This window comes from Saccopteryx bilineata, chromosome 2, assembly GCF_036850765.1.
Source record: "Saccopteryx bilineata isolate mSacBil1 chromosome 2, mSacBil1_pri_phased_curated, whole genome shotgun sequence".
Classification (NCBI taxonomy): Eukaryota; Metazoa; Chordata; class Mammalia; order Chiroptera; family Emballonuridae; genus Saccopteryx; species Saccopteryx bilineata.
Window position 1 is genome coordinate 248,682,397 of NC_089491.1, and position 27,489 is coordinate 248,709,885.

Consider the following 27,489-nt stretch of genomic DNA (forward strand, 5'->3'; position numbering starts at 1 on the left):
TTGGTACAAGTGATTCATGTAAGAGTTAACAGTCAGAAAGTGAGAAGAAGCCCTCACCAGTTTGCTCAGTTGGTTAGTGCATTGTCCCGACATGCCTAGGTTGCAGTTTTGATCCCTGGTTAGTGCATATATGAGAATCAACCAGTGACGACGGTATGAATAAGTATAACAACAGGCCAATGTTTCACACACACCTTTCCTTCTCCCTCTCCTTCCTCTCTTTCTAAACCTCAACCAAAAAAAAGAAAAAGAAAAAGTGAGAACACCCTAAGATGCAAGAATGCCTGAGCAGTCCCATGAGCTTGTTTGGTGTCTGGATGCAGCACTAATCAACTTCCACCTGGTGTTCCACACATCATGGCTGTGTTGTATGAAAGCTCTACTTCTAAGAAAACAATTTCTTCCTCTCATAGTTTACAGTCAGCATCCAGACATGTCACGTATCTGTTGTTAGGCCTGCTCTTGGTTGAGGGAGGGAATCCCTGAGGTCACTCCCCTACTTTTCCACTTCTTCCAGGCCTTGGCTTGCTGACTCCTTTGCCCACAGGCCACCCTCCTAGATCTCGGAGGCCACTCTCCGAGCCGACAGTGAGTCCTCAGTCCCACTTTTCATTCTATTCCTGAGAAGCAGACTTGAGCCATCTTCCTGAAGCTGGTCCTGTTGACCACTGTAAGGACTAAGCGGCATTCCGGAGAGGCCTCAGAGATCTGCGTCACCTGAGCATTTATACGAGCTGTCATGGGGCTGCGCCCATATGTCACCTCTTATTAAACCCTCCCGATATTTTCCTTGAATCTTCTTTCATCCTTTCAGGCCTAAGGGTGGCCAGGGCACAGGCACACTCTTGGTGTGTCCTCCATGTCCTGTGCGAAGTGCTCCCTCCACCCCACATGAGAGCAGCTCAGGCAGGCTTCCTGGGGGCAAGGCTGGCACAGAGCCCAGAGGCCGATGGGTTGACAGAGTGCTGCTTGTTCTGCCCCTAGATACAGCAGCAGCAGCAGTTACAGAGGATGGCACAGTTGCAGCTGCAGCAACAGCAGCAGCAGCAGGCTTTGCAGGCCCAGCCGCCTATACAGCAGCCACCAATGCAGCAGCCGCAGCCTGCCCCCTCCCAGTCCCTGCCGCAGCAGCTGCAGCAGATGCATCACCCACAGCACCACCAGCCCCCTCCACAGTCCCAGCAACCACCAGTTGCTCAGAACCAACCATCGCAGCTCCCTCCACAGTCGCAGGCTCCAGCCCTCCCTGGACAGATGCTGTACACCCAACCACAACTGAAACTTGTGAGTACCTGTGACTCATAGTGGGTCGTAGCTCTTCTCTAGCATTGCATGCAGCTGGTGGCCATTAGCTGTTTCAGGGGCTCCTTGGCTATAGATGGCATGTCCTCTCTGCAAGCACTGGGACTCAGGTGGCATTCACACGCTGGCCTCCACGTCTGGCTCAGCAAAGGAGTGTGCGTTCCAAAAGCTGCTGCACCCTGCACAGGGGTGCCTGTGCTACTTGAGTAGCAGTTTGTCTTCTGAGCAGGATGGCTGATTTGGCGGTGGCCATGGGCGTTTTAGGATTGTGAATGATTAGTTGGACGGCAGCACATGCATTCTCACTGTGGGGAGGACTTGTCACCTCCATTGAGCATCCATGGTGGTTTACTAGCTGCTCCATGTTTCTGCTGAAAGATCCCTGTCATTACCGTATTTCTGAGGGGGGTATTAATGCAAATGTTACTTTTAGTCTCATTATGCATCTCTGTACAGAGCAAATCCAGTCAGTGACATTTATGCAGAGGACAGAATATTGTCATTAAGTTAGGAGTATCTGCATCAAGGGGTTTTAAATGTTTTGTTTTGGTTTTTGGCTCACTTCCCTGGCCTTTTCTATTTTTGATTCACTTCGTATATGCCATGCCTGAACTGAGTGGCAGGTGAATAGGAGGCCCACAAGGGCAAACTGGAAGGCTGGGGATAGTTGTGAGGAGTGGGTATGAGCACACCTGTCACCTAGGAGCCAGCCTGCTATTGGTTTCCTTTGAAGCATCAGGGCTTTGGGACTCTTGTAGACTGTCAGTGTGACTGGCCCAGAGGTTGAGCAGGCTGTGCTGTTGGAGCCGTTACTTTGCTTGCATTGGTGGCTAGCGGTGACATTTCACTGGGAAGGCTGTACTTCTTGCCAGAGTTAGAGGAGGTGGGGCTCGGCTGTGCCAACTCAGAGCCAGGCTGATGGGAGACATTTCTGATGGGCTAAGGGATAAGGAACAGCCAGTAAGGCGACATAACAAGCCAACTGATAACGATCCCATCCTCCTTCTAATTGGAAAGCTTGAGATTCAGAGCTCCCTTAGAAATAGTGGGTGCTCTCTCTCTGTGGCTCCAAATCGCATTCTCCCTTCCTCCCTCAGGTCCGAGCTCCGATGGTGGTGCAGCAACCGCAGGTGCAGCCCCAGGTGCAGCAGCAGCCAGCAGTGCCGACAGCTCAGGCCCCCCAGATAGTGGGTTCTGGAGTCCAGGTGAGGGCCATCAGAGCCAAGGGCTTCCGTAGTTGCTAGCAGGTGCATGTGCACTTGAGAATGGAGCTGGATTTCCAGCGCTCTGTGGCAGGGGTCCTGGTTGGATCAGGGGCCAGGTTGGTAAAGCGTGGGCACCTCTTTTCCTGGCACTTTGCGAGATGACAGCTTTCCTGGAGCTGGTCCCTGAGGTCATAGGGTGGTCAGCTCTGCTTGATCATATCTGGGTCCCTCAGCTGCGTAGTGCATGTGTCATTCCCACCTCTCCTTCCTCTAATGTCTTTATCTTCCCTTCTTCTGAGACCAGTCAGGAGAGAGAGGAGCATTGCAGTCTCCTGGTTGCCTCAGCTCTGAGTGTGGGGCTGGCAGGGAGTGGACACTAGCTCTCCAGAAACTAGGAAGAGCACAACAATGATGACATCTGGCCCAGCTGACAGTGAGGACTCTCACTGTGGTCCCCTACCTGGCTGACCCCCTGTGCTGGGAAGTGTGCCCCAGGTCTGCCACATCCACCTTCTGTGTATTGGATGTCAATGGAATGAAAGACGCCTTGCCCTGCCGATCCTAGTAGAGGCCAGATTCTCGTTGGTTCCTGGGGGTTGGAGACTGGCCCTGTGACTTCTCCATAGACACCCCCCTTTCCCTCATGCTGGTGCTGAGGTGGGGAGATATCCATCCGGGCTGGGGCCTCGGTGCTCCCTCTCACCACCTAGTGGTAGGAGCACTGATAGTCCTGGCTCAGAAGAGAGTGTTGGCTTTGCATGGAGCAGACATACTGGTTGATGTGCAGAGACTACAGCCACCCTGGGCCACACTGCGCTCCTGTCCCACCTGTTATCTGCGAGTGTGCCGAGCTCCGTCTGGAGCACAGGTCCACATGTCGAGCACTTCTGGGATTTGGTGTGTTCCTCCGTGTCAGATGACATTTCACTGTGGGGGAGGCTCAGTAACAGTCCTTCATGGTCCCAGCTGCACTGCTGGAATAATGGGAAGCTGCCTGAGGAGAAACTTGCCGACAGATGGGCCTAAGGTGTTTGGCTGAGCCAGCCTGGCAGCCTCCAATGAACCCTGGCCCAGAGTTCCCTATGTCACCAGCTTGCCCCCAGACATGGTCTTGTGCAAAACACACCATGGACTTCACATCTCTAGCTGGGGAGGGGGCTGGCTGCCTGTGTAACGAGTTTAAAGTCCACCTCTTCTGCCACCACTATGTGCCCTGTGCTTGTCCTCAGGCTTCCTAAGATACCCTCCTCCTGGCATCTCATGCAGAGAAGGAGGTGGTGCATGGTCAGAACCATGACCCTCTCAGCCCACAGAAGCCACTGTCCTTGTCACTTTATGACCCTCTCTCCTCTGTTCCAGGACCATTCTTAGTAGAAACTTCTGGTTCTCAGGTCCAGTCTAGTAGGAAAGTGAGAGGCGTGGCATTTTTTCCCTTGCTCTGGGCTGTCCTGAAGCAGAACGTCCTTTTCCATCCCATTTCTTGGTAGTTGGGAATGAGCTGCCATAGAACAGTTGCTGTGTTCCGATGGTCTGAGCACATCCTGCTGGTTTATTTCTAGGCTTCTAGCTCAAGGAGCTGTGCTCTCCATAGCTTCCCTGGCACTTCTCCACCTTCCGAAAGCAGACACAGTGTGTGTACTCAGTACCTTGCAGGGAGCATGTGTGTATCGCTGCTTTTCCCAGTAGTTACTCTGCTCTTGGCCTCTGCTGGAGGCCCAGTCCAGCCATCTTGGGAGCTTGGCTGTGGACTCAGCCATGGGCTCTGTCACATCTAGCGTAACCTTGATTTGTAACCTTTTTCCCCTCTGGGTGGGGCGAATGGGGCTGCTGACGGGCAGGGCTACAGGGGTCTGGGCCTCTTCTTTTCACAGGGGACTCTGGTAGCTGGGGAGGATGAAGGGGAACACCAGTTAAATATTTATGGGTGGGTTTGGTTTTATGAGGAATGCGTGTTAAGGTTTTATTTTTGTCTCAATGTTCACCTCATTCTCATGTCTCAGACCAGCATCAGGCAGGGTATGTGAGATCCCCCCACCCCATGCTTGTGGCCTGTGGTGGGATTCCTAGGTGCAGATAGCAGAGGGAGTGTTCTTGAAGCCTGGGTGTGCAAGTGTGTGTGCAGTGTCTCCGCCCAGATGCACGACCCTGGCCACTGTCTGCCTCTGGTCTGCTGGTTTGTCTCTGGGCACGTGGCCAGCAGTGCACTTTCATGGAGGCCAGTTGGCCAGCATCCCTGTGTTCTATTAGTAGCAGGGTCCCCAGGCTGGGACAAGCCCTCCTGGAGGGATCTCTGGATACACAGCCTTCCTTTATAACCTGGGGTGGCACAATAGACAAGACAAAGCTAGAGATACTCTGTCCCCAACTGTGTTTAAAACTGTGGTGACTATAGAAGATGGGTAGTTGAGAGAACTGTAAGTAAGGGAAATACTTCAGAGCAGAAGAAACGTTTAGCATCTTCCCAGTTCTCACAAAGTTAAGGTCATAAGGTAGACATAGGGTTTATGTGTGGCTTATATCCTGGTTCTGTTACCAGAGAAGTACAGTGTTCTACAATTAAAGACTCTCAGTCAACTTATTCTTTTTCTTTTAATTTTTTTCTTCTTTTGTTGAGTCAACATTATTTTATTGGTAGTGTTCCTCTTATGAATGTGTCCTGCTGTCAATAATTACTGGCCTTTTCTTGGATCCTAAGATTATTCCCAGTTGTTTGCTGTTACCAGGGATGCATGTCCTGATGCATGACTGGGTTTTGGATTGTTTCCTGATGCTTCTTCTACCAGGAGTTCAAAGATGCAAGCTAGGACTCCTGTGTGGTGCAGATGCATTTGACATCAGGACACAGTGACCACGTGTTGCAGCTTTGCATATGTGAGCTGCTGCATGCAGAGGCAGATGCTGGTTCTGTGGAAATAGTGTTGTGATTGGCCTGAGATGGCAGCCCTCCATACCTTTCATCTCTACCCCTCAGAGCAGAAAAGAGGGACCTTTTCGAACACTCCGTGGTGCTGTGGCACAGTGGGTGGCCAGAGCTCAACCAGGGGCTGAGTTTAGGGTTTTGGTGCCCCATTTTATATATGCCTGGCTCTCGTATCTGACATTATTCATGTAAGTGAGAAAACTGATGTCACTGTCACCCCAGTGGAATTTACTAGGATACACAGGATAGCTGCCCTTACATCTGTGTCACCGTCACCCCAGTGGGATTTACTAGGGTACACAGGATAGCTGCCCTTACATCTGTGTCACCGTCACCCCAGTGGGATTTACTAGGGTACACAGGATAGCTGCCCTTACATCTGTGTCACCGTCACCCCAGTGGGATTTACTAGGGTACACAGGATAGCTGCCCTTACTTCTGTTTCTTGCCTAAATTTTATCAACATCAGAACAAAATGTGCCCCCATTTCCAAACAGTCTCTGTATTTTTATCTTGGAATATTGTTCTTTTGGTATATGGAAACTTAACTACAATTCTTTTTTTGTTTTTGTATTTTTCTGAAGCTGGAAACGGGGAGAGACAGACAGACTCCCACATGCACCCGACTGGGATCCACCCGGCACGCCCACCAGGGGCGATGCTCTGTCCACCAGGGGGTGATGCTCTGCCCCTCCGGGGCATCGCTCTGCCGCAACCAGAGCCACTCTAGCGCCTGGGGCAGAGGCCAAGGAGCCATCCCCAGCACCTGGGCCATCCTTTGCTCCAATGGAGCCTTGGCTGCGGGAGGGGAAGAGAGAGACAGAGGGAAGGAGGGGGGGTGGAGAAGCAAATGGGCGCTTCTCCTATGTGCCCTGGCCGGGAATCGAACCCGGGTCCCCCGCACGCCAGGCCGACGCTCTACCGCTGAGCCAACCGGCCAGGGCCTACAATTCTTAAATTACAAAGAATTATCATCGAAGACAGTTCCATGATGTGCTGCCCTGAATGGACCCCTTTCTCCTCCCTCTGGCCTCTCCTGCCCAGTGACCATGGAGTAGCCAGGCCCGCAGCCCTCAGATGGAGCCTTTCTGGGTGGATGTGTGTGTGTTGGGAGGTAGAGAAATTTAGGCACTCAGGAGAATGGGAGAGAGTTGCTGGGTGTTCACTGCCTAGCTCATCTGATCCTGTGAACACTACTGCTGCGTCATTAGAATTTGTGGTGAAAAGAAAACAAAGTTTTCCTCCCAGGAGTTCTCAGTTACAGGAAAATCTGAGCAGCAAATTAGATTTAAGCTTTCATTCCTTATTACTTTTGTTTCTTCCTGGAAAAAGTTTGCAATTCATACCACTTGACTTACTGCCAGGCCTTCTCCCTCTGGAAGGAACACGCTGAGTGGCCGCTGGGCTCAGGTGGGCTCCTCCAAGTGCAGTGCGTCGAGGGTTGTAATGGACACTGTTCACCGTTACCCGCCTCTGACCATGGGATGAGAGCTGCACTCAGGAGAGAGTTGCTTTCAGCCCCACCCTGGGCTCAGAGAGTGAGCCTTCTGGGAAAGAACCGTGTTTTCCCGGGGCTTCCTCTCCTCACACCCTCACTAACATCCCACTTTGTGTCTAATAGGGTGGTGAGTGGCAGGCTCTTGTGGATCAGGCTCATGTTTTGGCAGACATCAAAATGGCTTCCTTGTCCCCCACCCCCAGAAAGTTCTGTTGGAGTGGCTGCAGGAAGTGTGCTCCCAGCCCTCTGTGAGGGCCACCCCATTCCTACAGCTATTGGAAAGTTCAGATTGGAATCTGCTGCTGCTGGTGTCACCCCCAGCTTGCAATGCCTACTGCATGTGACCCATGAATGTGAGTGTGGGACACACTTGTGATGCCAGAGGCCTTCTGCCGGACCTTTCCCTTGTTTCGGAACCCTGTCCTGTCACGCCTCGCCACATGGACTGGCCATTAATACCGCTTCAGCTTCGTGGGCTGGTTCACGGCCTCTTCGGGCAAACGTTTTATTTTTTCATGGATCATCCCACTTTCTCTCTGAAGCCTGAACTGTTTTAGTTTGTGAGTGTGTGCAAGCCTGTTCTCCATCCCCAACGCAGAGCCCAGTGAGAGTGACCAGGCCTCAGGAAACAACCAGTTCCCATCAGTGCAAGGCAGGCCTTGACCCCCGACAGTGCTGTCTTGATGCTTTCAGAAGTGTAAGTTGATGAGGACAGTGGTCAGTCCAGTCTGTGCTGGAATTCTGGAGTCTGGAGTTCTCTTGTGTATTTAGGGACAGGCCTGACCCATGTACCTGGGGGAGGTGTACCTCCATGAGCTCTAGGCTTCAGGCGGAGTCCCAGGCTTCCTTCGCCCACCTGCTCCTGATTTTAGGTATAAACCAGTTCCCTGCTGGAAACTTAGATGCTGGGGAGAGGACAGTTTGAGTTCAAGCTCTCGGAGCTGTTTTCATCAGGCGGCATACTCTTCGGAAGGAAAGGTGCTGTGAGCAGCTTACCTGGTCTCTTTCTCCATTTTAATGACAGCTGACTTCTCCTAACTATCTTTGGTGGAGTGACTGTTTCACAGTCTGTTCCAGGAGCCTGGTCTTCCAGAAACACCAACCCTGGCCCCTGAGGTCTGGCCTTGAAGCCTCAGTAATCAGAGGCTTGTCAAAGGAGTACAGACAACAGAACAGAAAACTCTGGAGATAGCATTCTTAACGGCTCCTCTAGATTCCTGAAGCCCAGATGGGCCTCTGCTTTAGGCTTGACCATGTAGGCCAGGCTGCCCCAGCCCCTGAAGGCCCCTCACCCTTGTCAAGGAGCTCCTTGACACAGAGGCTGCACACCCCTCTCCACCTGCCCCTGCACTGCGTTTCTTTGTTGCGATCACCTTGTCTGTTGTCCCTCTGTCCTCAAGATGATTGCCGCAGCCTTGGCCCAAGGTGGGATGCAAGTAAGAGCCCGGTTCCCGCCCACCACCACCGTGTCTGCCGTCCAGTCAAGCTCCATCCCTTTGGGCGGACAGCCCTCAGCACAGGTATTTACGGGGCGGTGCCCAGGGCCCCTGGGAAGCTTGGGGTCCTCTGAGTGCCTCTGTAAGGCACACTGTAATCTCTGTGACTTCCTTCACAGTGGCTCTCAGAGTGCCTACCCAAGCTTACATGAGGCCAAACCCAGCTTGTTTCTTGAGGGGATGTGAGTAAATATCTGGGCTTATTTTTATTTTAATGTTTTGGATAGTTCTGATGTTTTCATTTTCTGGAGAGTGTGGGAGCAAAATACCTTTTAAAAATGTTAGCGTTTTAGGTAGTTTGTGGTGGTGTTATTTTTGTGGTAAAATAAAACAGTAGCTAAGCAGATAGTTTTGCTTTCTAGGGCTGTGCTGTCTAATTCTATAGCTACTAGCCTCACATGGCTGTTTATGTTTATATTAATTAAATTAAATAGACTAAAAGTTCAGTTCCTCAGGTTATAGTCGGTTGGAACTCAAGTTACATTTCAAGTGCCCAGTCGCCCCATGGGGAAGTTAATGACTGTCACACTGGACAGCACGGATCAGACTGACTCAAGTCAGTCCATGGAAGGGAAAATTGGCAGAAGATGCTATTCTAGAGTGCACTGTGTATAGATCTTAGCACACACACTTATTTTCTAGGGGGTTAAAGAGTGTGTGTACATAACAAGTTTTCAGAGATATGAATTTCTGGTTCTTCATTATGGTAGGAAAATTGAAATTCTTCTATGGTATATTTGTTCAACAAATAGTCACATGCATTTCATAAGCCAGGCATCATTCCAAGATTCTGAGAATAAAATAGAGATGAGGTTTCCTAATCTTAGGGACTTTTCCATTTTAGTGGGTTTGCTGTAAAAATCTCAGATTTGCCAAAACTTTAATATTCATTTTCTGTTGTAAGGAAGATGCATCTCTAATCCTAACAGATAGTTGCTCCTGCCCTTCCCTGACCTTTCCAGGGTTTAAACCTGCTTTTCTCCCAACCCTACCCCGCCTTCCCCACAGGGCTAGGCATACCTTGGGCATTCGGCTAGCCTTAGCTGGTTCCATAGTCGCCGCTGCTGTCCTGCCTAAGTTCTCAGCAGCCAGCACCTCCAGACTTTGGCACGTCCATGTGGCATGTTGTGTGGCTGCTGTCTACCTCCAGCAGCCTGCACATAGCCCACAGCGAGATGTGCTTCAGCATCTACTGTGCCTGTTCAATTTTCTTCTTACCTTTGGTAACAAAATGGGTTCAGAAAAACAGGCAGAATAGAAAATCAGCTCTTCTTCCATCAGCCATTCTTGAGACAAAGCTCCCTCGTCTCCGCCTCTTCGCCAAGCCCTGTCCCCTGGCTGCATATTCATGTTGTGGTGCAGATGCTTCGTGGATAAGGATAGCCTAACCAAGCAGAATTATGTGCCAGACACATGCAGGACTCAGTGCCCCTAGCATAGGAGTTGGGGGTGACATGGATTCCTGTCCCAATACTTCTGTGGTTGGTGTAAGCAGGTGGCTACACAGTGAAACCCAATTTGCTCTGGAGAGTGACTCTAGAAACACATGGCGTGCAGGAGACCAGGAGCATGGGGTGGTTCCAGGGATGTCTGGGGAATGCGGGTGGTCCCATGAGGGCTGGAGTGCAGGGTGCCGCCAGCCTCCTCTGACGTTTCTTTGCAGCACAAGGCTCCTCAGACCCGCCTTGATGCCCTCCGGCCCCGCCGCCTGTGTGCTTCTGGTTGCTTGCCCTTCACATGCTCTCTGTACCCACCCTGCCTTCCATCCTGCTCCCTGCAGGCTCCCTTTCCACTTATCCTTGCTTTCCCTAGGAAGCAAATGGTGCTGAGGTGCCTGGGCTCACCCCCCACCCCAGCCATGTGACCTTAACTAAGTCACATCCCTCTGAGCTTTGCTTCCTGTGTGTGATGTGCAGGTGATGGGCTGGCACTCAAGCTTTTTTCCCTGGGAGGTGCAGCATTCTATGGCTTTGCCAGGAGCTGTGATGGACATGCCCATGCTTGTGGCAGAGTGCCGGAGAGGTGAAAGATGCGGAGCTGGAGCACAGCTGTCCAGATGGGCTCCTCACAGAGCTGAGGGAGCACAGCTGTCTCACTTTCCTCTGTCCCAGATGCCAGTTGGACCCAGCATAAACCTGAAGGCCAGGGGTCTCACTAGGCCAGTTTTTTCTTGACTTGGGCCTTTGGGTGGCTGCTTCCCATCCCAGGTGTGTCGTTGGTGACTGGATTCTGGAATCCTGGGAGCCTTGGTCCTCTCAGCGCTGGTGCCAGGAGAGGCATCCTCAAGGCCTGTAAGGGGTAATGTTTGCTGCCAACAGGAATTGTGCATTTTTTCAAAGGAGCTGTCAGATGCAAAATGATCTGGTTCAGATGTCAAAGGCCAAGGGGTTTCCTTTAGCAGCCTTGTGAGTGGTGGCCACAGTGGTCAGTGCAGCAGAGCCCAGGGATGGACACAAGAGGCGGGCTTGGGGAAGAGGCAGAACCACTGAGCTTGCGCCTGCAGCCTGGGCCGGCTGTTCCTCACTATTTCTTAGACCCTCTGTCTTGTGCCTCGGGGAGCTGTACACATTCGGTGGCTCCAGGGCACCCAAAAGCAGAAGGTGTGGGCAAAGTGCACCCTATTTCCCCATGGTCTGGGTGCTGAGTGTGTGGGCTCTCAGCTGTAAACCTCATCCTGCCCACCCTGTACAGTGTCAGACACAGGTGGGAAGCAAACTGTGGAGTGGCTTCCCCGCTGCTGTGGCCTCCTGTCAGCAGCCACCTCATTCCTCTTTAGAGAAGCACCAGCTTTAGGCTACAGACAAAAGCTGACCACGTTCTAGAAGGGACAGCTGCTTGAACAGAGGCTGAAGCACTTCTCTGGGGCAGGTGGGGAGCAAGTGGGGCCCAGGTGGTCAAGGGAGGCCAGGTGAAGGGGTTGGACCAGTGGGCAGGAAGAGGGTGAGGCAGGAAGCAGCTTCAGGGACTGTAGGGCGGATTGGCAGTGGGTTGGAGTCAGGGAAAGGTTGGGGCTCAGGGGCAGGTGAGGCGCAGGGCTTTATATGGAGGGTGCCCATGCCTGACAGGCTGGGTCTACGGTAGGGCTGTAGGCCTTTGCTTCCCTTCCTTGGTACTGTGAATGGACTTTTCTGAGTTGACCTGTTCACCTTCCTACTCCTGGGAGTTTATTGGCACTTGGGTAGATTCCAGAGCTTATTTTCCAGTGCAGAGACCAGGAGTCCCCGGACTCAGTACATCTAGGCATTGTGAGGGTGAGTCCTGCACATGAGAAGCTTTTGCGTTTGGTCCACCTCAGCACACTGTGCTCCCCCCGCCCTGTTTGTGTCCTGCTGATGTCAAAATGAGACACATGGAAACGTTTTGCTCCCCTCAACCTCCCTCACTCCAGCCCCTCCACTCCTGGCTGAAGGCCTGGTCACAGGGAGTGGGGACAGCCCATTCCGGCTTGGGTTTGTGCTTCTCTGGGCCAGCCATGTCGGAAGTGTCGTGATGTGGCCTCTGTGCCCCCTAGAGCTCTGTCCTGCATACTCAGTAGGATGGATAGGAAACAAAGGAGGGAAGGACATTTTTCTCCTGGAGCTTGGTTCAGGCTGTGCAGGAGAACGGGCTGGGCCCCAAGCCTGCCCTGCCCGGCCAGTGGGGTAGGCAGGTGAGATGGGTGGCATCTTGTTTTCCTGGTGGGACCTGGGCTCCTCCAGATGTTTCTTCCTGGCCCCTGACAAGAGGGCTGGAATGCAGCAGTCCATTCCAAGTGACCCTAACCCAGTACCCCCAGCACCCGAGTGTGGAGTGTGTGATGGCATCAGCGTCCAAAGTGCCCTGGGAGAGGACGGAGTTGCTCTGTAGAACTGGATGGTTCAGGAGGTGGCTGTGCGCTGGGCTATAGAAAGCAGGCTCTGAGGAGATGCTTAAAGTGCAGGAGGTTGACTAGACTATGGGAGAAGCAGCTGCCAACCCTTGGGAGTGCTGAGGCTGGCAAGGCCTTTGGGGGGATCCTGATGTGTCGAGGAGCTGGGCCTTCATGCCACCATCACCAAGCATTGAGCAAGGCTGTTCTCTGTGGGGTTCATTCTAGGAGAGGCAAGTTACCCAGGGCTGGCAGGCAGGTATTTCCCCATAGCTGACCTCACCACACGGAGGTGCCATCTTGAACTTCTCTGTGGGAAGTGGTTGTTTCACTCACCCTTGTCCCTGCTTCCTGGAGTGGTGTGATTTCATCCTGTGGTATTCACAGGTGAATAGGGCATTTTCTAGTGATGACAGTGGTACAGTTGACTCTGTTGTGTCCGCAATGAGGACTGCAGGGAGTAGAGTGAGCTCCAGCTCTGCAGACAAGGAAACGGCTTCTGGGAATGACACCGAGCCACTCACCTCTTGCAGTGGGACCTGCAGGTCCAGACTGAGGAGCCCCAGGTGAGGCATATTGGAGAGGGCTGTGCTTGCTTTCATTAAGTGCAAGACTCCGTTTCCCCCTGTGGTTGGGAGGCTGGGGGAGCTCGTGGGAGCACACAGGAAGATGGTCTCATCGTCACAGAGCAGGGCCCATAGAAGAGAACTCACATCCAAGATCATAGCCTTTCCTGGCCTCCTGTTCCTTAGTCTCCCATACCCATGGGGGCAGGAACATGGGGATGTCTTGTTCCAGCACAGAAGGCCCAGTTCTTCATGGGTCCTCCACCACGGAGCAAGGACTACCCAGACTGGCCTTGGCAACTGTGTGCTTGTGTGTGTGTGCACACAAGGTGGGGCGTGTGCCTATATTCATGCTTGAAAAGCAGGGCATCTAAGAAAGACAAGGGTGTGCGGTGAAGCTGTGAACAAGGAGGCTGAGAGTACAGGTGGAGTCCTCGAGCCTGGGCGGTGGGAACAAGGGGTCATTGGGAGTGAGAGCATGTGACAGGCGAGCAGGCTGAGCCCCCTCCCCTTCCAGGTCAGCCAGAACAGCCTCACCATGCTGTCCTCACCGTCGCCGGGCCAGCAGGTGCAGACCCCGCAGTCGATGCCCCCGCCTCCCCAGCCGTCCCCACAGCCCGGCCAGCCCAGCTCACAGCCCAACTCCAATGTCAGGTAGGCCCAGCCAGAGTGCCCATCCCTGCCCTGTGCACAGGGAGGGTCCTGCCCGGTGCCCACAGCTCACAGAACGCTCCCTGTCCATTTGCTACAGCTCCGGCCCTGCCCCATCCCCCAGTAGCTTCCTGCCCAGCCCCTCGCCACAGCCCTCCCAGAGTCCAGTGACAGCGCGCACCCCACAGAACTTCAGTGTACCCTCTCCAGGACCTTTAAACACGCCTGGTAAGTCCGGCCCAGGGTGGGCATAGCCTGAAGCCCAAAGTCACCCACATGTAGCCCTGGGAGTTTAGATGCTAAGAGTGACTCCCTCACCCTCACAAGGACTTGCTTGTAAGGGGCTGAGCAAACTCAAACCCTTCGGAGCTTGAGTGCCCCACCTGAGGGTTAGCAGAGAGCCATGCCTTTGTGGCTGGGCTGGGCTCACCAGGCTGTGTCTTGCAGTGAACCCCAACTCGGTCATGAGCCCAGCGGGTTCCAGCCAGGCTGAGGAACAGCAGTACCTGGACAAGCTGAAGCAGCTCTCCAAGTACATTGAGCCCCTACGCCGTATGATCAACAAGATCGACAAGAATGAAGGTGAGGCCCTGGTGGGTTGGCTCAGTGGTAGAGCGTCGGCCTGGCGTGCAGAAGTCCTGGGTTCGATTCCCGGCCAGGGCACACAAGAGAAGCGCCCATCTGCTTCTCCACCCCTCCCCCTCTCCTTTCTCTCTGTCTCTCTCTTCCCCTCCCACAGCCAAGGCTCCATTGGAGCAAAGATGGCCCGGGCGCTGGGGATGGCTCCTCGGCCTCTGCCCCAGGCGCTAGAGTGGCTCTGGTCGCAACAGAGCGATGCACTGGAGGGGCAGAGCATCGCCCCCTGGTGGGCGTGCCGGGTGGATCCCGGTTGGGCGCATGCGGGAGTCTGTCTCTCTCTCCCTGTTTCCAGCTTCAGAAAAATACAAAAAAAAAAAAGAGCCTGACCTGTGGTGGCACAGTAGGATAAAGCGTCGACCTGGAAGTGCTGAGGTCGATTGTTCGAAACCCTGGGCTTGCCTGGTCAAGGCACATATGGGAGTTGATGCTTCCAGCTCCCCCCCCTTCTCTCTCTCTGTCTCTCCTGTCTCTCCCTCTCCTCTCTAAAATGAATAAATAAATTAAAAAAAAAAAAAAAAGAATGAAGGTGAGGGTGGGGCCTGCATGGGGCTTGGGCTGGGGTCTGCAGACCCCCAGGCTGTGTCTCAGCATTCTCTCTTCTGTTCCAGACAGAAAAAAGGACCTCAGTAAGATGAAGAGCCTTCTGGACATCCTGACCGACCCCTCCAAGCGGTGAGCTTTGTCCTCAGGCCCCCAGGGGGAGGGTGGTGCTGTGGCCACGGCTCACGGAGGGCCCCTGGCTGCTTGGTTGGACCAGCCTGGGATAATGCAGAGTTTAGAGAAGGGGCCCAAGGCTCCACTTAGTTGTGTCTGCTAGGGCTCCTAGCTCCCACCTCCACTTTGGCCAGCTGCAGGCAGCTGCTGGGCCCTCAAACTTCTACCCTATTTCATTGGGTCATTGGCCAGATCTGGACTCAAAGTTGCCCTCACTAGTCCAGCTGGCTGAGACAGGCCTCAGTCTGACTTGCAGCCTTTCCCCTGACTTGTCAGTAGCCTTGGGCAAGCAAACTGTGTCTCAGTTACCTCATCTGAAAAAGGGGCAGCTGCAGCTCACCTGCATTAGCTGTGAAAATGAAATAAGACAGTGCCTTTCGGAGCACTAGAGAGAGAGTGGAGTTCCAGGTTCTCAGTAGTGCACCATGCCCTTTCCTTAGCGCTAGGGCTTGGCCAGTGCCACAGAACTATGCATGTGGACTGGCCTTCGGGTTACTGGTTACTTACTTTGGCTCAGGCTGTGCTCTACTTCCAAAAGGTCTTCCCTGTTTTGATTTTCTGGACAGAATGGTAGACACTGCAGGATGGGCCTGTTAGGCTCAATGGGTTGACTCGTTGGGGTTATAGGGCCTTTGTCCTGCCACCTTGGCCCATCATACCTGTGCCTTGTTCTGCCGACCAGGACTGAGCAGCCTCTGGGGTAGGACTACCATGCCTTACACTCTAAGCCTGAGAACAACTGGTCAACTGTCTGCCGTTCCTGTGAAGGGTTCCAGTAGCCAAGGCCCCCAGGCTGGCTCTGTCCAGCGGAACCCAGATGGGTCTGAGTTCAGCACAAGAGCTCCCCATCTTCTAGCACAGAGTTAGCCACATGCACTTCCCACACAGGTGCCCCCTGAAGACTCTGCAAAAGTGTGAGATTGCCCTGGAGAAACTCAAGAATGACATGGCAGTGGTGAGTGAGGTGCTGGGGCCTGGTGGGGTTCAGAGGGCCGCAGGCACCTCTAGGAATGTCAGGGCTCACCCAGAAGCAACTTGGAACCATAGGCTGGGAGGAGCCTTCACAGCCCAGGGTGGGCAGAGGGGCTCACCAGTCAGCCTGGGGACCCTGCCTGGAGTGTTCCAGGTAGGTCTGCTGTGGTTGGTGGAGTTGTGGGAGAAATAGCCCTTCAGCTGTGGCCTCAGTGTTTTCTCCATCCCTCAGGCTTGTGGGTTTTCCTAAGCTGCCTGTGGCATTCTGCCTCTACTTACCAAGCACTAGGCCAGGCCTCAGTGGAAGTAGACTTGGGGAGAATGTGTCCAGGATTGGCCTTCTTTGTCTGCAGGAGTTCGAGGTGGTGGGGAAGCCCTGGGAAGTCTGGCTATGAATAAGGGTGAGGGCCTTGGGGTCTAGAGAGCCTTCCCAAGAGGGGCTTCTGACCCCATCTATTCTGTACCAGCCCACGCCCCCACCACCCCCGGTACCACCAACCAAGCAGCAGTACCTGTGCCAGCCACTCCTGGATGCTGTCCTGGCCAATATCCGCTCGCCCGTCTTCAACCATTCCCTGTACCGCACATTCGTGCCAGCCATGACAGCCATCCACGGCCCACCCATCACGTATGTACAGCCCAGGGCTTATCCTTAAGGTCGGCAGCAGGTGACTGGCTATGGGCCACAGCCTAGTTCAGTCACCGTGGTCACCATGGTTGCCTCCTCCAGGGCACCAGTGGTATACACCCGGAAGCGTAAGTTTGAAGAGGATGAGCGGCAGAGCATCCCCAATGTGCTCCAGGGGGAGGTGGCCAGATTAGACCCCAAGTTCCTGGTGAACTTGGACCCTTCTCACTGCAGTAACAATGGCACCGTCCACCTCATATGCAAGCTGGGTGAGTACCCAGGGAGGGTGGGGCTAGTGAGGATAAGCCCATCACTACAGCCCCAGGACTCCACCATGTCCCCAGGCGCTGTTGGGGAGGCCTTGCCTCAGAACTGGCCCACCCAGGACTACACTCCCTCCTGGCCTGTGCTCAGCGGCCCAGACACGCAGGTTCACATGACAGTCCCACACACACAGTCCCATTGTCCCTCTCAGGAGCCTGTCTGCATTGTCTTCCTTGATCCCCACACACCTGGCCCCAGGGCACCTACCAAGGGCTGGACTGTGGGCCCATGCACTCTCCTCTCCTCCCTCCCCTGCCTGCCAGGGAAGCCCCACCCTTCTGTCCAGGTGTGGCTCTGCTGGCCTGAGGTCCTGGGGAGACCCAGAGTCAGAGACTTCCAGGCTTTGCAGTGGGAAGAGGGCTGTGAGGCAGGGGGGCAGGATCACAGGCACAGCTTCTTGTGTTGCAGATGACAAGGATCTCCCCAGTGTGCCACCACTGGAGCTCAGTGTGCCCGCCGACTACCCTGCCCAGAGCCCACTGTGGATTGATCGGCAGTGGCAGTACGGTGGGTGAGCCAAGAAAGAGGACAGCTGCTGCCTGGGGACCCAGGGTTTTCTCCATGTGCCCCCAAAGCTGAGGCCCCGCCCCTACTCCTCTGGCCTCCCCTTAGTGGACAAGAGCAGGTTGCCCAGCAGTCTCTGGAGAAAGAAGGGTCTCTGCCCTCATTGTGTCCCTTTGCGTGTCCTGCAACGGCAGGGCGCCTGTGTTCAATAGGTGAGGAGTGAGCAGACCCACTTGTTCTAGCGCTGCTTTGGGTCTCTGCAAGGCTGACATGGGGGAAGAGGCAGGAGCTTAGGCTCATGGAGACCCATCTGGGTGACGTGGCTCTAAGGCAGAGGCCCAGAGACTTTCACTGATGGGGATGGGGACAGTCACCCTAAGGCTCAGACCTGGTGCACAGAGGACCAGAACTAGGACCCTGAGGCTCTCCCTAAGGGAAAGCCCTGGGCTCTGGGTCCAATCATGTTCCAGTTTTCCAGTGACATTTGGGCCTGGAAAAGCTTCTGGCCACCAGCAGTTTGTGGGAAATGGCATCCCAGGTATCTGTGGCTGGGTGAAGTGCCCTCAGATGCCAGCCCAGTGCTTGAGAGGGCAGGTTTCCTCCACACACGCCTCCTCCACCAATGAGAGTGGCTTGTGTGAGCTGGGGCCCAGGCACAGTGCCAGCTTTCCTGGCAGAGGGTACAGTGCTCAAGGCCCACTGCTCTATTGCAGACGCCAACCCCTTCCTGCAGTCCGTGCACCGATGCATGACCTCGAGGCTTCTGCAGCTCCCTGACAAGCACTCGGTTACAGCCCTGCTCAACACCTGGGCGCAGAGCATCCAGCAGGCCTGCCTTTCGGCTGCCTAGCCACCACCACTGCTGCATCTCAGGCTGCCAGCCCACCGGGGACCACAGGGTCAGCCGGCAGCCTCGTTGGGGCCACAGAGGATACAGAGCTCGTGTTGGACATTTCTAGGTGTTGGCTCCCATAGAGAGCCTGGACTTAGGTTAGCTTTCCTGCTTTTATCCTCTGACTTGGGGACCTTCCAGACATTTTCCCACATTTGTACAGGACTGGGACAGGTGGCTGCGGAGCTGGCTGCATCAGTAGTGGGGGTGAGAGTTTCTCCAGGGAGGTGGACGTGCCCCTGGGCCTGCGCTCCTCTGGCTGCTGTCCCTTTGGCTTCTGCAGGACCCATGTCCTTCCTCAGCATCGTGGAGGAGAAGTCAGGCCCTGTTAGATCCCCTGTGTGTGCCAGAAAACACCAAACCTGTTTCTTCTGGGGAACATGGAGAACATAGGAAATGCTTAAAACACACAGAATTCTTTGATCACAGAGTTGGAGCCAGAGTGTGCCACTCTGGCATGTGGGTCATGCTATGGAGGTTCCCAGACCCAAGGCCACGTCTCAGAAGGAAGTCTGGCCTATGGGTGGTTTGCAAGTCCCCACTCCCAGCTGGACCTCATACCTCACAGCATTTTCCCTTCAAGCCCTGAGGGCCTGCGCAGCACTGCAGAGGTGCTGGGGAGCAGAGGCATCTGGGGGAATTCTGTCCCTGGCACCGTGTGCACTAGTTGGGCTCGCTCTTGGGTCAGGATACCATCCTCCGGACCTGGTGTCCTCAGAGCCACTCCAGAGTGAGGGCTTCCTGATGGGGCATCAGCTCACCCTCTGGTAACAAGAGTTCCCTTTTTTGTATGTGCACTACCATGTCATCTGTGGTTCTTATAATAAATTTATTATTCCTGTGTTTGTCATGAATTTGTCACTCTGCCCCCACCATGAGTCTGGGGCCCACTGTTCAGTGAGGGACGTTGTCAGGGCTGAGCCATGTCCACCACCTTGGAGAGGGGCATGGATGCCCAGACCTTAGTTCATCCTCATCTGACTGTTGATGCCTCATCCTGGTTCACCTCCATGTTTCTGGTAAAGTTTATGTTCCCTGAACTGGAAGTGGCATGTAGCACAGAGGAAACAGCGGGATGCCTGGGAAACTGGCCTGTCTGCCAAGGTTCAGCACAAAATTAGCCACGCCCATGAGCTGTGAGACGAAGCTGCTGTTCTGGTGATTGAGGGGTTGACGTGAGGCTCTTGTGGAGTGGGGACATCACAGGGTGGAGCACCCAGCAGGGGGCCATTCTCCTGTGGCCTTGACCATGGCTCTGCAGAGGACTCAGCTTGCGGAGGGGCTCATAAGCTGTTTATCAGTGTAGACACAAGATGTGGCTGAGGCAGGAGGACAGTATCTTGCCCTGAGGAGAGTCTGGTCAGATAGGAAGCCCCAAGTTGCCTGAAAGGCAGCCCACAGCTTAGCTACAGACCAGAAAAGCCCCCTGCACTCCAGCAAGGGGTGTGTGCTGTGGCTGGGCAGATGCCAGGACTCCCCACTCTCAATTACAGGGTACAAAGCTAGGGGCCCTCCCAGGGCAGCAACACCTGACAGCAGCGAGGAGCAAGACTTCAGGCCTGGGAGAAACAAGCTTTATTTCAACTTTAACAAGAAGGGTAATAGTTTTAATGTTTTTTTGTAAATGCAGAATAGCAAAATTCTGCATGTTTAGTATGAAAATAAACAGTTTCTCAGTTCTCAGACCAAGTACTTTATCTGCCATGAGGATGGTTTAAGTGGAATTAGAATTCCTGTGGAATGCTATCGACAGGGTTTGTGTCTCCAGCTGTGGGCCGGGCCTCACTCAGACTGTGAGGACTGGACTGCAGGGGCCCTTAGAGCAGGGAGCGGTGCAGCCGCCGGTTCTGTACCACCTGCAGCCTTTTCTGCCTCTGGGCAATGTTGTTCTTCAGGGTCTGCTTCAGCGCAGGCAGCATGGCACGCTCTACCACGGGCACTGGGTTCAAGGCAAGGCTGGCAGGGGGCAGAGGGTGGGCAGTGGGGACATGCCTGGGAGTGGCTGCTGGGTGAGGCCTGGAGCCAGGGCCTGCTTCCTGCTATGCCCAGCTCTACTCTCTTTGCAGGTGCCCCACCCACACTATGCCCCTGGACTCACCATTTCTTAGAGACACCCTTGGGGGGCACCTTGGGGAGCTGCGTGGCTTCTTGGTCTCTGGTGAAGGAAGAGTAAGCAGGGAGCCCCACATAATTGGGCCCTCACCACGTTGGGACAAGAGCCATGCTGGGCACTTACTTAATAGTATTTGGGCCAGCCTCCTCAGGGGCAGCGTTGGATGAGCCCTGGGTCCCTTCCAGGAGAGACTTGAGATGCTGCAGCTGAAAGGCAGGGAGAAGAGGCATGGTGGCCGAGGCTCAGAGGCACTAGGGCTGCCCCCACCACCCGAGCCTCACCTCTTGGGCCTGCAGAAGGTTGGCATTCCACAGCTGGCGGATGATCACCTCAGCCTGCTGAAGTGAGGTCGGCTTGCGCAAATGGGGAGGCAAGCTCATCAGGGGGGGCGCCCCCATCACCTGCTTTCCCTTGTGCTGGTTGCCTGCCACTGAGGTGGCCTCTGGATTAAAAGTTTCCCCTTCTTCATCTCTGAAATAGTCATTGCAGCAGCCCAGAGATGGCCTACCAGGATGGGTCTAACCACCCACCAACTCTCTTTAAGGCGGCACCCTCACTAACATGAGGCCAGCATAGGGAAGAGGGGCATCAACATTGCCTCCTCAGGCCTGGCTGCCTTCTGCTGACCAGGGTACTCCAGGCACCAGGTGGAGGGAGTGGGCCTCGGGCCAGCTGTGATCTGGGCCCATCTCTTCCCTTCCCTCTCAAGGTGCAATGAGGTGAAGGTCAGGTGTGGTTCACTCTGTCCTGACCCAAGACCTGGTAGAACTGGTCAAGAGGGAATCTAAGGACTGCAGAGAAAGAGAAGCCTGTCCCTCTGTTGGCTGTACTACCCAGGGGACAATAAGGTCCCTTTTTCTGGTGCAAAGTCCAGATTCACGACCACTTTCCAGGCAAGTTCCATAAACTGGTGTCCTGCTGACTCTGCCTTCCAATAGCCGAGTTTCCCAGGATGGAGACTGGGAACCTCACTATTCTTGGTGAAAAGCAAACTCATTTGGAGGCCAAATTCTTTGAGAAAATGGTTTAGGGGCTGCTGATGTCCCCCTATCTTTTTTTTTTTTTTTTTTTTTTTTTTTTTTTTTTTTTTTTTTACAGAGGCAGAGATAGACAGGGACAGACAGACAGGAACGGAGAGAGATGAGAAGCATCAATCATCAGTTTCTCGTTGCGCATTGCGACTTCTTAGTTGTTCATTGATTGCTTTCTCACATGTGCCTTGACCGCGGGCCTTCAGCAGACCGAGTAACCCCCTGCTGGAGCCAGCGACCTTAGGTCTAAGCTGGTGAGCTCTTTGCTCAAGCCAGATGAGCCCGCGCTCAAGCCGGCGACCTTGGGGTCTCGAACCTGGGTCCTTCCGCATCCCAGTCCGACACTTTATCCACTGCGCCACCACCTGGTCAGGCGATGTCCCCCTATCTTAAGAGCTCAGGTCAGCACAAGGACCCCAGCTTAGGCAAGCCCTTTTGGAAAGCAAATAAATGGGCTGGTTCCAGAGTATGAACCTACTGAATGCCTTACTTGGGCAGCCCTTGTGTTCCAGGGGCTTTGTCCAGCTTGCTGCTGTGAGGCAGGGCAGCAACTGGGGACTTCTCTTCCAGGTCCATCTTCTGGAGAATGTCAACTTTCAAGTCATGTTTCTTGGAGCTGGGCTGAGGCCTGGCCTTGCCTTGAAAGTTGGCTACAGGTCAGACCCAGACAGGGCCAGTTACTGTGGGCATCAAGCACTGGTGCCCAAGTCCTCCAGGGTCAGCTGTGTGTGCCCACGGAGCCCCCGCCCCCTGCCTCAGCTTCCTTCTGGTAAGGGGAGATGAGATGGTAACGGGGCCTCCTGCTGGAAAACACCAGTGAGGGCCTGAGGATGAATGAAGCCTGTGGGTGGTGCCTGCTGAATGTTCCGACACCTGAAACGGCCAGTCTCCTCCCAGGGTTCACAAGCTCTTCCCTGACTCTGAAGCAGCAACCCATTTGGAGCAAAATGAAAGTGAACGAGAGGTTTTGACCTAGCCTGCACAGGTATACTTTCCAAGGACAAGGACCATGGCCCGTTGTAGGGGCAGCTCCTGATCAGGATGCCTGGCCTCTCGGGGAGGCAGAGTTGGGAGAAGAGACTCTCGACTTCCCTCATGCTGCAAAGGACACCACAAGCCCAGGGCTCTGTAGGCAGGGCCACTGTACCTGCATCCTGCCAGCTTTGCAGGGACACTAACTATAAGCAGGGCTTCTGCAGGCAGCCAGCTCACCACCACCTCTGGAATACCACTCAGAGGGGCTCTGTCAGTGAGTCTGACTGCCCACCATCGCACTCTGGGGCAGGCCAGCCTTGGGACCTCGTGCCCCTCACTGACATGCTTTTTGCGGCCAGGCCCACCCAGCCTTTGCAGCCATCCAGTGGCCAGCCCACAGTTCTGTCCCACTCCACCTCAGCCCCCTTCTGGTGGTATCAGCTCACCACACCCTCCTTGGCTCCCTTCAGTTGCCCCTTAACCCTTAATGGGGCCTGGCAAAAGCACCTACCCCCTCCAAGCTGCCCAACAGTGGGACACTGAAGGTGCTGGCACACTCACCTGATGCCATTGAATTTGGGATGGACTTGACAGACTGAACGCTGGCACTGGAGATACTACCTATAGGCAAACATGCAGGAGTCAACCCAAGATGGCTAAAGTGATGCTTCCATCCCACTTCCCCAGCAGCTTCTGCACAGAAAGGGGCTGGGCCCATCTGTGCTTGCCTCCTGCCCCTGTAGGCCCTGGGCCTGGGCATTCATGCAGAGCCCTCCCCAGTGCTCTGGTGAGGCAGCCCCAGCCCTGGCCAGTGCCTAAGGGAGCCAAGACCATGGGAAAGGTGGTTTCCAAGAGGGTCAGTCACAAAGCAGGGGATTTGGGACCTTAGAAGTAGCAGGTCTTGAAGGAGTGCAACCTCTCCTAATGTCCCATTGGGGACTCCCACACACACACTATAGGACTGGGACAGCTCATAGCAGCTGCTCCACCCCACTGGAAAAGGGCCCTCACCATCCCATTCTCTGTGTGTCCTCCATGAAGAAAGCGCTCTGGGCACCCCCCAGGCTGGGGCATTGCAGTCTGGCCCCACTCACCACTCAGACTACCTCCCAGTGTCAGATCTGGCCCCAAAGGTTAGTGGGGAAAACAAGCCCAAAACAGCCTGGACTGAGCTGGAGGACAGGACCTCAGTGGGAGGACCTGGGCAGCCCTCCACCCACAGCTGCTCTGCAACTGAACCTACTGTTCAGACTTCAGGTTTGGGGCTCCCTGAGAGTGGCACTCTCTGTACTTGTCACCGAGGCCAGGGCTGGGGACACTGGTGTCTGTCCAGGACCCCTCATCACTAGAACAGTGTGTGGGCCAGTGCAGCTGAGTAAGCACAAGCAGTCTGGAGGGGCTACTCTTGACCATGGTAACTTTCCATCAGGCACTGAGGGCCTCAGTCTTACCTTTATTCTGTGGTCTCTGATTCATTATTAACTTGTAATGGAGATCTGAAAGCAAGCACATGTTCTGGTTATTTTCGAAGCCACAGCCATTTTGAGAGAAGCTTGGTTTGAGTACCAAAGAGGCCTCAGCAATCCTGCCCCATGGGCCAAGCCTTTGCCTTGGGTACTCTCAGGCTGGGATGTCTGTCTCTAGCTGTTTCCTGAGCCAAAGCCCCTGCATGACAGCCTCACCCGAAATCCCACCCTTCATCCATGATGTCTACGTGGCACCTTCTGCCAGGTGGGGGGCTTGGTACAGGGGCATAGGGATGAGCCAGATGACCCAGGTTTCCAGGAGCCCTTAAGCCATAGATGTCAGTGCAATAACCAAGTGACGCCCAAGACACTGGATGGCCACACCCAGCCTGGTATCAGGGAGGGACTGGAATGGAGACTCAAGAAAAGGGGAAGGGCCTGACCAGGTGGTGGCGCAGTGGATAGAGTGTCGGACTGGGATGCCTTAGGACCCAGGTTCGAGACCCCGAGGCCGCCAGCTTGAGCGTGGGCTCATCTGGTTTGAGCAAAAGCTCACCAGCTTGGACCCAAGGTCCCTGGCTCTAGCAAGGGGTTCCTTGGTTTGCTGAAGGCACATATGAGAAAGCAACCAATGAACAACTAAAGTGTCGCCACAAAAAACTGATGATTGATGCTTCTCATCTCTCTCCGTTCCTGTCTGTCTGTCCCTATCTATCCCTCTCTCTGACTCTCTCTCTGTCTCTGTTAAAATTAAAAAAAAAAAAAAAAAAAAAAAAAAAGGCCCTGGCCGATTGGCTCAGTGGTAGAGCGTCGGCCTGGCGTGCAGAAGTCTGGGGTTCGATTCCCAGCCAGGGCACACAGGAGAAGCGCCCATCTGCTTCTCCACCCCTCCCCCTCTCCTTCCTCTCTGTCTCTCTCTTCCCCTCCCACAGCTGAGGCTCCATTGGAGCAAAGATGGCCCGGGTGCTGGGGATGGCTCTGTGGCCTCTGCCCCAGGCGCTAGAGTGGCTCTGGTCACAACAGAGCGACACCCCCCCCCCCCCCGGAGGGGCAGAGAATCGCCCCTGGTGGGCGTGCCGGGTGGATCCCGGTCGGCCGCATGCGGGAGTCTGTCTGACTGTCTCTCCCCGTTTCCAGCTTCAGAAAAATACAAAAAAAAAAAAAAAAAGAAAGAAAGAAAAGAAACGGGGAAGGGAGGATCCTGACATAATGGATACCCAGTGATGGAGTATTTGACACTCTAGGTAGAGGCAGCAGGATAAAGGAGGAGAATGAGAAACAGGCAGGCCCAGATGTGTGAATGGAGAGCTAAAGTGTGATGGCAGCCAGAGAGAGGAACAGGGCCCCATGGTGGAGGCCTAAAATTCTGCTTCAGCCGGACAGGGCAGTGGCGCAGTGGATAGAGCATCAGACTGGGATACAGAGGACCCAAGTTTGAAACCCCGAGGTCGCCGGCTTGAGCGCAGGCTCATCTGGCTTGAGCACAGGCTCACCAGCTTGAGTGTGGGGTTGCTGGCTTGAGCGTGGGATCATAGACATGACCCCATGGTCCTTGTTTTGAGCCCAGAGGTCGCTGGCTTGAGCAAGGGGTCACTCGCTCTGCTGTAGCCACCACCACCCCCAGTCAAGGCACATATGAAAAAGCAATCGGTGAACAACTAAGGTGCCGCAATAAAGAACTTATGCTTCTCATCTCTCTCCCTTCCTGTCTGTCTGTCCTTGTCTCTCTCTGTCTCTGTCACACACACAAAAAAAGTCTGCTTCAGTTCTGGCCCATGGGGCTGAGGAGCCTCAAGGGGAAGAGAGGTCTTCTCTGAGGAGACACAAGGCTGGAGAAGTCTGGGGAGGGGCTGGATGGGGCCCAGGGATCCTTCTGGGGTCAGCATGTCTGCATTTGATCTGGGTACGTTTAGTGTATGAAAATTTACTGAGCTGTATATTCATACTTTTGGGGTATGTTTTACTTCTCTAAAAAGTTTTTAAACGAGGTGGGTGGGCCTGGGCCCTGCCTACAGAGAAGGCTGGCGATTGACTCTGGGAAATGAGGCAGCCAAACCAGCTCCCTCCAATGGGCAGGTGACCAGGAGGGCACCTCTCATGATGACCGAGTATTGAACTAGGGCAGGGAGCCCAAGCCCCGCGCGGTAGGACCCGGGGTGAGGCTTGCTGTCCTGTGTCCTCTCTAAACACTCCGTGTTGCTGAAGGCGGTGGAAGGATGATACTAGGGAGGTAGGTCTTCGTGCCTCACTGACCTCACTGCAGCGGGCAACGCCCCAGCCCTGCCACCCGGACTCACCCTTGTTCTCCCGCTTCAGGTATTCAATCTCTTCATGGAGTTTGACCAGTATCTCCGAGTGCTGCTGCTGCAGGAACTGCAGGCTCTTCTCCAGGTCCAGGATCCGCTTCTGCGCCTCGCTGAGCCCCCCCATCTGCGAGCCTTGCTGCCCCGGGTGCTGGAGGACCGCGGGCGGGGGAGGGCGCTGGCGCGGGCGCACTGAGCCCCGGGAGCTCGGGTTCCCCGAGCTGGGGGACCGCTGCCCGACCGGCACCCCTGCCCCCCTCATGTCGCCGCAGCTGCTGCCCGGAAGGCTGCAAGTCCTCTCGGTGGCCCGGAAGCCGGCCTAGTGCCGCGTCGCCACGGTAACGGACGGACGCGACCTGGAGGCGTGGTCTAAGTGGGTGAACCTGAGGGCGTGGTGTGCGGTTAGGGGCAGGGCCTGAGTGACCCTTTCTGTCGAGGTAAGTGCAATCCTCCGGCCCCACCAGGCAGTGGCGCGGTGGGTAGAGTTTGGGACTGGGACTCAGAGGACCCAGGTCGCCGGCTTGAGCGCGGGTTCACCAGCTTGAGCGTGGAAACGTAAACATGACCCCATGGTCGCTGGCTGGAGCAAAGGGTCACTCACTCTCCTGTGGCCGGGAACACCGCCCCTCCCTCATCAAGGCACATGTAAGAAAGCAATCAATGAACTAAGGTGCCGCAATGAAAAACTTATGCTTCTCATCTCTCTCCCTTTCTTTCTGTCTGTCCCTCTCTGATTCTGTCAAGAAAAAGGAAAGGGAAAGGGAAAGGGAAAGGGAAGGAAAGGGAAGAAAAGGAAGGAAGGAAGGAAGGAAGGAAGGGAGGGAGGGAGGGAGGGAGGGAGGGAGGGAGGGAGGGAGGGAGGGAGGGAGGGAGGAAGGAAGGAAGGAAGGAAAGAAAGAAGAAAGGAAAGAAAGAAAGGAAGGAAGGAAGGAAGGAAGGAAGGAAGGAAGGAAGGAAGGAAGGAAGGAAAGAAAGAAAGAAAGAAAGAAAGAAAGAAAGAAAGAAAGAAAGAAAGAAAGAAAGAAAGAAAGAAAGAAAGAGGAATCCTCTGGCTTGTCAGAGAATTGCCTCCTTTACAGAAGGCCTTAATTTTTTTTTTTTTTTTTTTTTTTTGTATTTTTCTGAAGCTGGAAACAGGGAGAGACAGACAGACTCCCGCATGCGCCCGACCGGGATCCACCCGGCACGCCCACCAGGGGCGACGCTCTGCCCACCAGGGGGCGATGCTCTGCCCCTCCGGGGCGTCACTCTGCCGGGACCAGAGCCACTCTAGCGCCTGGGGCAGCGGCCAAGGAGCCATCCCCAGCGCCCGCAGAAGGCCTTAATATTTTGTTCACTTGCTGGGTTTTTTTTTTGTTTGTTTGTTTGTTTAAATAATGCGGGAGCATTATTGATTGATTTATTTTTTTACAGAGAGAGATTCAGAGAGAGGAATAGACCGGG

At 54.5% G+C, this 27,489-nt stretch overlaps 3 protein-coding genes across 12 annotated transcripts in view; 2 read left to right on the plus strand and 1 right to left on the minus strand.

Moving 5' to 3' along the window:
- The window catches only part of MED15 (mediator complex subunit 15), a 67,563-nt gene extending 48,560 nt beyond the window's left edge, over positions 1 to 19,003 (plus strand). For 4 of the 7 annotated variants that reach the window (XM_066259901.1, XM_066259907.1, XM_066259905.1 and 1 more), the window contains exons 7-18: positions 985 to 1,284; positions 2,400 to 2,507; positions 8,326 to 8,445; positions 13,352 to 13,488; positions 13,586 to 13,713; positions 13,933 to 14,067; positions 14,733 to 14,796; positions 15,727 to 15,793; positions 16,278 to 16,438; positions 16,541 to 16,707; positions 17,171 to 17,269; positions 17,980 to 19,003. In XM_066259901.1, coding sequence (XP_066115998.1) covers positions 985 to 1,284; positions 2,400 to 2,507; positions 8,326 to 8,445; positions 13,352 to 13,488; positions 13,586 to 13,713; positions 13,933 to 14,067; positions 14,733 to 14,796; positions 15,727 to 15,793; positions 16,278 to 16,438; positions 16,541 to 16,707; positions 17,171 to 17,269; positions 17,980 to 18,116 — 1,623 coding nt within the window. In that variant the 3' untranslated portion in view covers positions 18,117 to 19,003. The remainder of the gene's footprint in view (positions 1 to 984; positions 1,285 to 2,399; positions 2,508 to 8,325; positions 8,446 to 13,351; positions 13,489 to 13,585; positions 13,714 to 13,932; positions 14,068 to 14,732; positions 14,797 to 15,726; positions 15,794 to 16,277; positions 16,439 to 16,540; positions 16,708 to 17,170; positions 17,270 to 17,979) is intronic. The other 3 variants (XM_066259903.1, XM_066259902.1, XM_066259904.1) reach the window with 3 other exon arrangements.
- ZNF74 (zinc finger protein 74) overlaps positions 1 to 21,662 on the plus strand; it is a 182,051-nt gene extending 160,389 nt beyond the window's left edge. Inside the window, exon 6 of the transcript XR_010729254.1 lies at positions 21,640 to 21,662. The gene's annotated coding sequence lies outside the window, so the exon portion shown is untranslated. The remainder of the gene's footprint in view (positions 1 to 21,639) is intronic.
- On the minus strand, positions 19,725 to 26,350 carry LOC136325461 (coiled-coil domain-containing protein 74B-like). Of its 4 annotated transcripts, none has more exons than XM_066259914.1 (8): positions 26,041 to 26,350; positions 23,729 to 23,773; positions 22,839 to 22,898; positions 21,793 to 21,940; positions 20,553 to 20,742; positions 20,395 to 20,477; positions 20,257 to 20,313; positions 19,725 to 20,114 (listed from the first exon to the last, which is right to left on the minus strand). In XM_066259914.1, the coding sequence occupies exons 1-8, from the start codon at positions 26,306 to 26,308 to the stop codon at positions 19,976 to 19,978; spliced, it is 990 nt and encodes a 329-aa protein (XP_066116011.1). In that variant the 5' UTR covers positions 26,309 to 26,350; the 3' UTR covers positions 19,725 to 19,975. The 4 variants fall into 4 exon arrangements, with proteins under 4 accessions (XP_066116011.1, XP_066116010.1, XP_066116012.1 ...); XM_066259913.1 differs by having other exon boundaries at positions 21,793 to 21,952; XM_066259915.1 differs by lacking the exon at positions 20,257 to 20,313 and having other exon boundaries at positions 19,725 to 20,097; positions 21,793 to 21,952.
- Positions 26,351 to 27,489: the final 1,139 nt, after the last annotated feature.

Bases quoted from the DNA above. Each gene is read 5' to 3' on its own strand.
- LOC136325461 (XM_066259913.1), bottom strand. From the start codon at position 26,308: ATGAGGGGGGCAGGGGTGCCGGTCGGGCAGCGGTCCCCCAGCTCGGGG. The intron at 21,953-22,838 runs GTGAGTGTGCCA...TCTGACCTGTAG, and splicing joins CCCAAATTCAATGGCATCAG to CCAACTTTCAAGGCAAGGCC. The intron at 20,743-21,792 runs GTAAGGCATTCA...TGACTATTTCAG, and splicing joins GGAACACAAGGGCTGCCCAA to AGATGAAGAAGGGGAAACTT.